Source organism: Vipera ursinii (genome assembly GCF_947247035.1).
Source record: "Vipera ursinii genome assembly, chromosome: 6".
NCBI classification, from domain to species: Eukaryota; Metazoa; Chordata; class Lepidosauria; order Squamata; family Viperidae; genus Vipera; species Vipera ursinii.
The window spans coordinates 64531929-64544514 of record NC_139515.1 but is presented as its reverse complement, the minus strand read 5'-3'; the positions used below and the strand labels follow the sequence as shown (position 1 = coordinate 64544514).

The 12586-nt window shown below is 40.7% G+C and overlaps 1 protein-coding gene across 7 annotated transcripts in view; it reads right to left on the bottom strand.

The window, feature by feature from the left end:
* The window catches only part of RBFOX2 (RNA binding fox-1 homolog 2), a 190358-nt gene that overhangs the window by 82123 nt on the left and 95649 nt on the right, over positions 1–12586 (bottom strand). Inside the window, exon 1 of one of the 7 annotated variants that reach the window (XM_083365260.1) lies at positions 11160–11426. The exons of the other annotated variants lie outside the window; for them this stretch is intronic. Coding sequence (XP_083221386.1) covers positions 11160–11186 — 27 coding nt within the window. The 5' untranslated portion in view covers positions 11187–11426. Of the gene's footprint in view, positions 1–11159; positions 11427–12586 lie in introns of those variants that run through there. 7 annotated transcript variants of the gene reach the window in all.

Genomic DNA, 12586 nt, shown 5'->3' with positions numbered 1-12586 from the left:
ATGCACGATTGGGTCCTTGTGCAGGACCTGGGAGCACTGCTCCCCTGCCACCTCCTCTTGCTCTCCAGACATCTGTCAAGAAAGAAGTTGGACTCGGAGGAAAATGCTTCCTACAAACATCCACCACCTCCTGCTTTGCCGGTGGTGATGGGGGTCACCGGACAGGAAAACACCAATGATGTCTGGGATTGGGAAAAGAACATCTCTTTAGTGTGCTATACACACACAAACACACACAAACAAACAAACAAACAAACAAACATTCCAAGCTTGGAGACATGCATCCACATCTGAGCTAGCAAATTGTCAATCATGCCTGGGCTTGGGGAGAAGGCCCTCTCCTTCCTCTGTGGATAAAAGTCCACAAACCTGGAATACGAAGTGTGTGTGTGTGTGTGTGCGTGCGTGCGCGCCCGTGTGCATGCGCTTGGCTGCTAGCAGTTTGGGAAGGCAAGGGGTTTGTGGGGCAGCAAGCTGTCCCCACATCGAGTTAGCCAGTGCAACTTGTTCCATTCTGACCCAGCTATCTCGAGTCAGCTGTGTCCAGTGAGTGGCGTCTAGCAGGCCACGCCCACCTGCTAGGCAACTGGTGGTACTCGAATTTTGCCATATCCTAAAAGTGGTACAATCTCTGAAAAGGTTGAAAAGCCCTGCTTTAGATCATTTTCAAATTAAATTTAAAAGGAATTTAAGATAACCAAAAGCTCTTGCTGGTATATGGATTGCAGATTCACTTCAAGGTACAAGTAGCAACTACAATTTGTCTTTTAAAACTTTACATGTCACCCTTCAATTTAATTTTCATAGAAATTGCAGAACCATATTTGACTTGAGTTAAAAAACAAATCAGAAACCCTAAAAAAATATTTCAAACTAATAGGGTTTCCCATTCAACTACATAACTGAAATGAAAACCTGAAACATTAAAAAAACAATCTACAAGGAAAACAAAGGAATTGACATCCAAGGAACTTTAGAGAACACACAATGTGTATATGCATGTATGTGGGGGAAGGGAAGAATGTGGGGGTGGAGAATGCAAACACAAAAAGAGTATTTACTCAATTCTACACATAGTATCTTAAAGTCACTTTTGAATTTGAAACAGAGCTGGAAAATATTAGATGCCCAACCTGAACCAAAAATACTATCACATAAAATTTAATGTCAAATTCAATAAATTTATTTATATTACTATCGCTAACATGCAATAATTTTTTAATCTCCTAAAAATCTAACATATTTCAAATATCAGAGAAAGATAAAACAAGGTTAACTACATGTTCACTACAAACCATTTGATTTCCTTGTGTTGTTTGTCACTCCCTATAGCTCAGAATAGTAACACTGTGTTTTCCTTTTGTAGAATTATATATAATTTTACTCCATGCATATAAATCCTAAGTAATAAATAAGGATGAAAGGGGCATAATATGTAATTTTATATCCATGTAATGACTGCAAGCATTTACAAATCAAAGGGCCCAACTCAGATGAATAATTCACTCCCTGGATTTCAAATGGGGGAGGGAATACAGTATCATGAGCTGGCTTTCTTCTCACATCAGGTGCAGAAGAAATAAGACTAGCTGAATATCCTAAACTTGGAGAAACACGTGATCCCTATGTTCCTTGAATATTGCTGACATGAAAACTATCCAGACACATTCATGAAATCACCACGAGTTGAGGCTAACTAAAAGAGGCTGGCTGGAGGAAATCTAGGAGTTGAAGTCCAGTCCAAACAATCTTAAAGTTGCCGAAGCTGAAAAGCACTGCTCTCTATGGACAGTAAGATATTACTAAAAAAGCATTCCATCCTAGCTCTGCCTCAAAAAAGCTGGAGAAGACAGAAACACCTAGATGGACAAAATATCCAGAACAAAGTGACCAAAGGGGCGTGGGGGCACATTTCACAGCACATAATGCTGTGGAAGACAGAAAAAGTTAGAATTTGGGGGTCAAAAGACCTTTGAAGGAGCTGAACAACCACAAAAGCCTAGAGTAGATTCTTTATAGCCTTTCTGTACCTTTACTTTTTCCAGTGCCATTGTAACTTTGAACGGTCGCTAAACAAATAGTTGTAAATCAAGGACTACCTGTATACCAGTTGCACCCTTTCACAGACGAGGGGCCCTTCAGATAAACATTCATGTCCTCATTACCTCACAGCATGACTATTGCAACATGCTTTACACGGGGCTGTCCTTGAAGCCCATGAAGCTTCAACTGATCCAGAATGCAGCAGGGCAAGTAGTGAAGGGCATACCTCAGTATAATGCCCATTTAACAGGAGAAGCAGTGATTGCCACTTTGCTTTTGAGTCTGATTCAGTTGTTACCTATAAAGCTCTTCATGGCACGGGGCCTAGGTACCTGAAGGACTGTTTCCCATAGTGTCTGCTGGTTGGTGTCTTCCTTAAACAATGTCATCTATTAGGAGCCCAGAACCATGACTTTTCTGTAGTACTGCCTGCTGTTTGGAATGAGGTTCCTCCCAAGATTCAGATGGACCCCGCTCTGTTGTTCTTCAGAACAGCAGTGAAGGTCTCTTCACCCTGGCCTTTGGAGAGGGAGAGTTAGATCCCTTGATTCATTCAATCTGGCCCTTTGTGCTTACCATATTTTATTTGATTCTATTTTTTTTATTTGATTGTTGTGAGCCATCCAGAGTTATTGGAAGATGGGCCGCATACAAGTTTAATCAATTTTAGCATTATCACAATTTAACTAGCAAAAGTTTGATCTAGTGGTTAAGGTAACAGGCTAGAAATCAGGAAATTATAAATTCTAGTCCTGCCTTAGGCATGAAAGTTGGTTGGGTGACTTTATACCAGTCACACTCTCAGGCCAGCTCACCTCATAAGGTTGTTGCAAGGAAAATGGAGGGAGGAGTATTAGATATGTATGTTGCCTTGCATTATTTATAAAAATAATAAAGGCAGGATATGTATGTATGTTTGCCTAACAAAATAACTTTGGCTGCCATTGATAGAACAAGCTTCCCCAAATCAGAACTAAAATAAATTCTGGTTGATTAGTATTATAATATTAACTCTAAGAAAAAAAGCATATTTTAAATGAAACAATTACACAACAGACATCTTAAAAGTACAGCCTCAAAAATAATGCAATGCTTATTAACTACACTTTTTAATAATTTATTAAAACTGGCAAACATGTACTTTTAAGTAATAGAACACCTTTTTGATTAATCAAAATATTTTAATAGTCAATTTCTAAACTGTTTGCTCCAATACTAACTGGAGCAAGGCATAATGTATTAGCTTTACATCTGTGTTTTATGGTTCCTCTGAAACAAGAAACAATCACACTCCGATAGATTATTGATTCCTTCTTGGGCACTTAAGTATTTTCTTTAGATATAATTGATTTTTAACCTGGTTTGTCAGAAGTCCTTGAAAGAACTCTAAAGCCTAATATACTCAATTAATAAAAGTTAATTAACTTTGTTATTAAAATAAAATGCATTCAATCTATGCATAGAATGGGAAGAGAAACCCAAAACAGCTGAACAGTTTCTGCATGTATTTCATAGTATAATTTTGTGTACAGTCTAACACAATACTTTCTTATGCTGCAGAGAATTACCATATAATGGAACATTGTACAAAATGAAGAATTATTAATCCAAATTAGTCTAGGGCAATTTATATTCTGAAACTGACAGAATAAGCTACCCAAATCAAAACTAAAATAATCAGTAATAAGAGATTTAGCTGCAAACATGACACTAGCAACTTCAATTGGAGGAGAGATGGTGTAATAAAAGTCCCTAAGGAAAAGTCCCTGGGGGGAAGGGGTGGAGGAGAAAACATCACAAAATAAGCAAGGAAGAGTTAGATACTCCTTTTCTCACAGTCCATATAATGACAACTCAGGCCACTCACCATAAAGGGTTAATAACCCTGTTCCCCATTTGCCACTCCTATCATCAAGAATTGTGTTTGCATGGCTTAGCTAAACAAAATGAAGTATGCCTTAGATACAGGTTAACACTGAGAAGGGGGAAAATGTTTGCCTCTAATTGTTCAAAATGGACTTCGCCTTAAAAAGTATTTTGAAGGATTATTGATATATTGGAGAACAATACAGTATATATCTTTCTGATTTTACTTTCATTCCATTCAACATCGCAATATATATTTAACATATTAAGAAACATGGCATTCATTAAAAAGCATGTTTCAAAGATGCAGATACAAAGATTATGACAATGTCAATGCATTTATATGATAACATCTCAATAGCCTGGAAAGAGACAGGATTTTCTATGGTTGAGAGTGAGACTATAATAGCCTACATTTACCTACTTTGTATACTATATTGAGGTAAAAAATACAGCATATATTTTTTTATATTTATAAAACCAGCCCATGGATAATCAAACAAAAGTTGGAAAGAGAACCAAAAGCAATTGGTTATATAGGCTAGCTTCCAATTAGTCAGAAATGCCCTGAGAGATACCAAGTCTTCAAATTGCTATTCTCAAAAACAAAACAGACTTCCTAATTAGAAGACACAGGTATTAATTCTCAGGAACTTTAGCCATCATATAGAAATCATGCTTTATCAGCACAGGCAGAATATGTTCTACAGGTGGCCCTCAATGTTTCCATATCAGTTAATAGCCAATAATCAATTAAATTAATAAATCATGTAGGAACCCTTCTTCAAATAATATTGAACCAATACCGTACTTTACATTTTTAATCTAGCAATCACAACTTACATTCCTAGTAAGAGAGATAAAAGTGCCCCTTATTTCAACCCTAGGCTCTATCTATAAAGTAATCTAATATCAACAAGAAATATATGAAATTATACACCTTGGATCATGAATTTCAGCAAATGGCACTTTCTGTACCCTTTACTTTCATTAAAAGAAGCTCTAGTACAAAAGGTAGTGAAACACCTGAAGCTATTTCGCCAAATTTATTGCAATTTACCCAATAAGGATCCCTGGCATTTTTACTAGCCAGCCATACATAGATTTTTTTAAAACCAAGCTTAGAAAGCTTTAATATTATTTAATATATGCTCCAACACTGGAAGTTCTTAAGAAGAGACTGGACAGTCATTTGCCTGAAATGGTATGGTGTTTTCTGTCTGAGCAAGGGGTTGGACTAGATGACCTCCAAGGTCCCTTCCAACATCATAATCATAATCATCATAATTTTCCTAGGATTAAAGAATATCATCATAACAAACACTCTGGAGGACCACACACCACAGTATAATAATATTCCAAGGATCCCAGTTCTTTTCAGAAGTATAGTTCTTTCTAGTGGCCTTAATGTCTACCTCTTGGATCAATTAATTAGCTGAATTTCATTTAATAACTTGCCACCTATACTGAAACCTAGACTACCAGACCTAATATTTCTAACAGGTCACAGTAATGTGATAGTCAAGATGAACTATTGCGACACAGAAAGAGAGTGCCAATATCATCCTACACCACACACTTACCAACAAATGGATCAAAACAATCCTTGCCAAAAAAACAACAACAATTAACTTTTATGAAAAGCCCCATTGCTGTATTGGCAAAGACACCTGAAGGTCAATTCAAACAACTGAATTATCTGACAACAACAAAGAGAAGAATACATAATCAGAGAAGCTTGAATCAAAAGAGGAAATGAGAGAAATGAGAAACACATCAAGAAAGGTCTTGTTATGTGCAGGTGACAACCATAAACAAGAAACTTATAAACTGGTGAAATCCCTGATATTGTTGGTGGTTAGTCTCTGAAAGAAAAAAAAGTAACCAAAAAGTAATAATGTGTTGCTGGGGGCAGGGGGGGGGCGGCACAGAGGTGATCCTGCAACATATGGTAAGCGGAGGAGGCATGTCAGTTTTCCCTGTGTACTTTTTTGAGCATAAACAAAGAAGATAATTTCATGTTGTAGAATCTGTTGCATTTTATTTTTTACAATCCCCTTGCAATTCCCCCCATTGTCCCTGCACTAATCCTATTACAAGGGTAACAAATATATATTTATCTGGATTGGTCTTTACTGTAGAGTGAGCAGGGAAAGATCAGAACACAGATATGGGCAGCAGAGAAGATGGGGGGATGGGATCAGCACACAGAGTCTCCAATGAGTCAGAACAAACACTGCCAAGCAGAATGTTGCTCTGATTTAAATCAAATCTCCATTTAAGGAACTCCTGCATTTGGGTTTTCATAAGAAGCAGGCAGAGATTGCCATGTCTGGCTACGATTGTTTGTCATGAGATGGCGGAGGAGCCTGGCAAGGAATGGGTTAGCATAGAAGAAAAGCTGTTGGAAAATATGAGGCAGCTGCTGAATTTTTTTTTAAATTAAAAAAAACAACAACCCTACCCTAGCAAGTCTTGAATTCATAAAGCCAACACCTCTCTGAGTTCTGGGCACAGTTCAGCAAGTCAAGCAGATGCCAATATAAATGCTACTAGCTGGAGCCCTTGAGAAGAGGGGGTGGGGAAAGGGGAAAGCTGTGCTGACAGAATGGAGTCCAGTCACTTTGGGAGGACTTACAAAATGGAGATGAATAATCTTGCAAGATTATTCTGAATTTCCACAAAAGGGAATGCCAGCTGCTCCACCCATCACAGCCCACTCTCCTGCAACACTATTACCTATACCAGGGGTAGGCAACCTCGGCTCTTTTATGACTCGTGGACTTCAACTCCCAGAATTCCTGAGTCAGCGTAGCTGACTCAGGAATTCTGGGAGTTGAAGTCCACGAGTCATAAAAGAGCCGAGGTTGCCTACCCCTGACCTATACCCTACCAGGAAAGGCTGGAGCGCCACCCCCCCAGCCAGAGAAGAATAGCAGCTTCGGAGGAGCACATCTTCAAAAGGAACAGTCCCCTCTGGCTTTTGATTACAGCAAACATTTCCCCACCCTTATCTAAAAGTACAAACTGTAAGTAGACCGCAGCCCAGGTGAAGGAAGGGCTTCATTCCTCCAAGCAAGGAGAGAAGGGGAGCGGACAATGGAAGGGGTGATTCACTGCACAGGAACACACTCCAGGACTGCCACATGGACTTGCTGAACAGCGTAAAGGGGAAGCACACTTTTTTTTCCCCCGTTCTGTGAAAGCTCAGTGCCTTCCCCCACAGTCTCAGCACTGATTGGAAACAGATCCTAAATAAAACGCCAGCAAAGCACTGCACTGTCCAAGAAAAAAAAAAGAAAGAGAATTTTGCGCTTTTTGCTCCTCCAGAAGGTAGCAATTTCACAGCATAGCCAAAAAAAAAAAATTAAGAACACTCCCTTAAGTGATACCAACTTCTCCCCTTCTCCTCCCCCCCTCAACAGAAACTCAGTTTCCCTCCCGTTGACCAAATTAAGCACAAGATAATCAAATTAGAGCAACGTTTTGTCTAGCACAATGGAAGTTTCATAAATAATTATAAATGTGGATTTCTTGTTCAAAACATTTCCAGGAACCAAATACTATTTTGGCACCCTGCCCAAATCTAGTTGAGTGATAGCTTACTGATAAAGAATTGTCATGTATATTTAAATAGTATGCCAGACATGCGGTAATACAGTAGAATACAAAGTGCAAGTACATTTTACCTAGAGTAAAATCCTTAATTCTTTTCTGTTCCTTCTGAATCAGTTCACGTTTGTATGAGGACAAAAACTGAATGGAACCAGGAATGGGAAATCTGATTATCGATGCAGGTAGTCCTCGATTTACAAATGTTCAAAGCTACAATGGCACTGAACTGCTTACGACCAGTCCCCATACTTACAACTATGCCAGGATCCCCCGTCATGTGATCAGAATGAGGGCACTTGGCAACGGGCAAGTTATTTATGAGGGCTGCAGCATTCCTGAGGCCCTGTGATGAATGTCATCTGCAACCTCCCCAGCTGGCTCCTGACTAGCTAAGTCAGGGCTAGGCAACCTCGCCTCTTTTATGACTCATGGACTTCAACTCCCAGAATTCCTGAGCCATCTATGGCTCAGGAATTCTGGGAGTTGAAGTCCATGAGTCATAAAAGAGCCGAGGTTGCCTACCCCTGAGCTAAGTCAATGGGGGAAGCCAGATTTGTTTAACAACCATGCAATTCACTTAACAACCATGGCAAAAAGAAAGTGTGAAATAGGGTGTGACTCATTAACAACTACATTACTTAAGAACAGAAATTTTGATCCCAATTGTGGTCATTAAATTGAGGACTACCTGTAAATCCAGGAATACCATAAAAATGAAAAAAATCCTCCACCCTGAAGGAGGGGAAACAAGTCTGTTTAACGTATAATGATAGTTCTCTTTCAAAATAAATTAGTTCTTAACTGAAGATGTTAGCAATAAGTATGCCCTTCATAATAGCCTTGGTGGAGCAGTGGGCTAATGCCTCCTTAAGTAACACCAGCTGCCTGCAATTAGTGCAGGTTCGCATCCCACCAGGCTCAAGGTTGACTCAGCCTTCCATCCTTCCGAGGTAGGTAAAATGAGGACCCAGATTGTTGGGGGCAATTAAGCTGACTTTGTAATAATGCCGCTTGGGGGGGGTGTATGAAAGCCCTAATAAGCAGGCATATACATAGAATGAAGGCTACTGCTACGCTTGTAAGCCGCCCTGAGTCTTCGGAGAAGGGCGGGATATAAATGGAATTAAAATTAAAAAAAAAAATAAATAACAACTGTCATATAGTATTATTAATTGCACACATGGTAATATTTCCTTGCTACCAAAGATTTCTACAAGAATGGTTTTGGAAACCAAAACAGACTTCCACTGTCAGTGATCAATGCAACTGCTGTTATTATATTTTCTGCCCATTTATACATTCTTTGAAAGAAGAAAACCTTAACGGTATTAAGGTGCTGGTCCTAATCACCTTTTATAAATCCAGTACAAAGTCTTATTGACACATGACTTGCAATTCTCACCAGAATGCTCAAATCTAAAGTAGAAAAATGAGTGTATTCTGGTAAAACATTATGTCAAAGACCAGCACAGAGAAATAGGAATATTAAGGATAAACTAGAACTTCCTCCTTCTTGAATCCGTTATAGTCATATTAACTTACCCAACCAAAATTCTAATTTACTGATGTGATATTTCAAAATATTCTTACATATATGTAATATAAATATTATATTAAATGTCAAATATAAAAATGATATGCATACTCAATACATATATTAGAAACCACACATGAAGGTCACAGTCAGTTAATCATTTTTTGAATAATATCAGCTCTCTCCTTTCAAAAGTCATGCAAAAACTTTTTTCATTCTCTATACAATAACCTATACAGTCTTCCAACCTTCCTTTCATAAGCAAGTAGCCTTTTCATTTTTCATCTGAAGTACAAGTATTTTCACTTTCCCTCAAATATGCCATCTTTTTGTGGTGGGCGTTTCTTAGCTAGATCATCTATGAACTATCAGTTTATACCATGTTATTAAATTTATATATAGGAAAACAACTTTGGACAATACCATATATGATATAATGGGACGGTGTACAAAAAGGTTGCTCATAATTACAGAAGATATGTTAAAAGGAGGAAAAAAATACAAAATTATTTTAAAGCTTTCACTTTTAGATGGCATAAAGAAGCCCCAGCAGTCTCAAGATCCACATCCAAGATAAAAAGGAAATATATAAATAATGAATGTGATCAGCAGAGGAGGGAAATCTGCAATTTGGATTAATGGATAGAGACCTCTCTGCCTCTGAGCCACTGAATTCACTGCAAGTCTGCTGACTAAGGAAGTCAAACTGCTGCCACTACTTAGAAGAATCATCTCCTAGGACATTAATCTTGCCCCTTAAGAGAGAAGTATATGATGCCTCTTACCACTAAAAATTACACTTACGCAACATTGTAAAAATTATGTCAAATGATAGAGTGGTCTTTTAAAATTTTAATTAAATGGCAAAAAAATCCTCATAATTTCCCCCCTTAAGAATATCTCCTTACTCTAAGAGATATCTATCCATGTATGGCACTGCAGACCATTATATAACTACTAACAGTAAAGGCTACCTGGCTGTAATGATGCTGTTTCCTGACCTTGTCTATTTAACTGACTCCCCTCAACCTCTATGTCAAGTAGGAGGTTTCCATATTTTTAAAAAAATAAAATAAAAGCCACACATAAAGAATTTAAACAATTCTTAGAAAAGAAAGTCAGGAAAAATAAGTAAGCTCCTTATTATTCCTTGAGAAATCATCTCTTGCATTCAGCCCAAGCGCTGCTTCTCTGCTTCCTTGGGAAAATGATAAGCAACTGCTTTCATGTGTCTATGTATAGTTGCCAAGAGCCTGTGCTCAATGGGCATTCAAGCACAAGCAAGGCACCTGTAAAAATGGGGGTGGGGGAATTATCTTCGTAACAAGAAAGTAATTGAAATGCAGATTCAGCTAAATCTGCATGGAAGCCCATCCACAGGCTGTGGTCTGCAGAAGGGTGCCTAAGAGAAGCCTGAGTAGAATACGAGGATCTGCAAGGATCCTCACATCACTACCCACCATCAGATATGACATTACCAAATTCCATCTCCTCACATCACTACCCACCATCAGATATGACATTATCAAATTCCACCTCCTTTTCTCTTTCACTAAGGAAACCCGAGGCAGCCAGAAGGAATAACTAACTACAATCCTCCAGAATCTAGTAGGATTCATTTAGGAAGGAAATGAAATGCAGGCATGAGATCAGTTGGATCGGAACGAATGGATTCTCTGGAAGGGTTGCAGAAGGAAACCCCTCGTGCCAATATTATTTGGTGGCAAGGCAACTGCTATCCTTTCCTACCTCTGCAGTTCCGCCCGCCTGCCTGCCTCCACATGAAGACAAAGAGGTGGACAAATCCCCGCAGGGTCTTTCCTGAGCTGCAGCTGCACAGCACAGGAAACAGGAATCTACGGAGCAGAGCAAGAAGGGATGGCTGCGCATCCACGCTCCACCTACACTACAGCGATCCCCTCTGCGGCTCAGGGAAGACGCTCGAAGTCCACTCCTTCCCTTGAGGAGCGGCCGAGTGGCCTTCTCGCCACGGCTCTTCTTTCTGCAGGAGGCGGCAGAAAGCAAGGCACACACACGCCCGAGTCTCATTCCCCGGACTGCGCGGGAAGAGGACCGGCGCAGGAGCCACGCACCGCCTTACCTGAGTGACCATTTTCTTTTTCTCCATAAACCAAAGCGGGAGGGTGTGGAGGAGAGGGGAGGAAAGTCCCTTCCGCCAGGTGGGGCTGTGGCAAAACCTGCTCGCCTCTTTTGCTCTTCGCCCCGTCTCCGAGGGGCAACCGAGAGAGGGAGGGAGGGGGAGTTCCCCTGGAGCGTGAGTCTCTTGCCTTCCTTTCTCTCGTGTTTCTTCCTTTCTTTTCTCTTCCTCTCCGTCTCTCCCCCGCCCGCCTTCTCCGCAGCTCCCTCCCATCTCTCAGCCAGATGGCTGAGAGAAGCTCCACCCCCCGAATGCCTAAGGCAGGGGTCGGCAACCTCGGCTCTTTTATGACTCGTGGACTTCAACTCCCAGAATTCCTGAGCCAGCACAGCTGGCTCAGGAATTCTGGGAGTTGAAGTCCACGAGTCATAAAAGAGCCGAGGTTGCCGACCCCTGGCCTAAGGTAATTAATCAGAGCCAAGGCCCGCCTCCTCCTCCTCCTCCTCCTCCCTCCCCGTCCCCGCCTGGACGGGTGCAGAGCCAGCTTGGGAGTCAAACACAGGGGCTGCTGGGAGGCTGCTGGCATCTTCTTCCCGGGCTGTGCGCGCAACCGAGGATTGGTCTCGGGAGTGGGCTAAGGGGCTGTAAGCGAAAACGCCCGAGAAGGGTGGGGAGACGGGCGCCGGTAGCACAGCTCAAACAAAAGGGCCCTCTTCGGCTTCCCTAAACCCGTTGGCTCTTTCCCTGCACAAAAGGACTACCTGCGCTAGCATCTTCCCCCTCGTGCCAACGTGTCATTCATTCTTCCCTCGTCGGGGAAAACCCGGGCCTCACGGCGAGACTACGACGAAGGCGTATTTTCCCCATCCCCAAACCCCGCAGTTTGCAAGGGCTGAGTTTCCAGTCTGCTGACAGGAACCATCCAGTCAGCAAAGAACACCGGCAGTGAAGGTTTTTCAAAGGAACGACGAATGCTCAGGAATCTCTGCTGTGCTTGAGGATGAGTTTGGATTCGTTTGACTTTAATCCAGTTCTCTACTGGAATTGCCCCCTGTATCTTGATAGCTTACTTACGTCAGCCCAGTAAATTGTAGGCTTTGGCTTCTGCCGTGAAAATACTTAACATTAATCCATAACAAAAAATATTCATCTTTAAATTCAAAAGTACAAAGTTGCTCAAGTGACCTATAGAACAACTGCATCCTCTGAAGGAATTTTGATGTCATAAACCAATCTCTAAAACGATAAAGCCTCCTTTTTGTGCTTCACGACACACAGTTTTCTAGGCAACAGTATGGGAAGAGGAAGAGGCTTTTTCCAGGACCTTTTTTTTCAGATGTCTTCATCATCCAAGTCCAGCATACACTACAGTATTTCATGTTGGTTTCTCCATTCCAACATTGACTACATCTGATTCTGTTTAGCTTTTT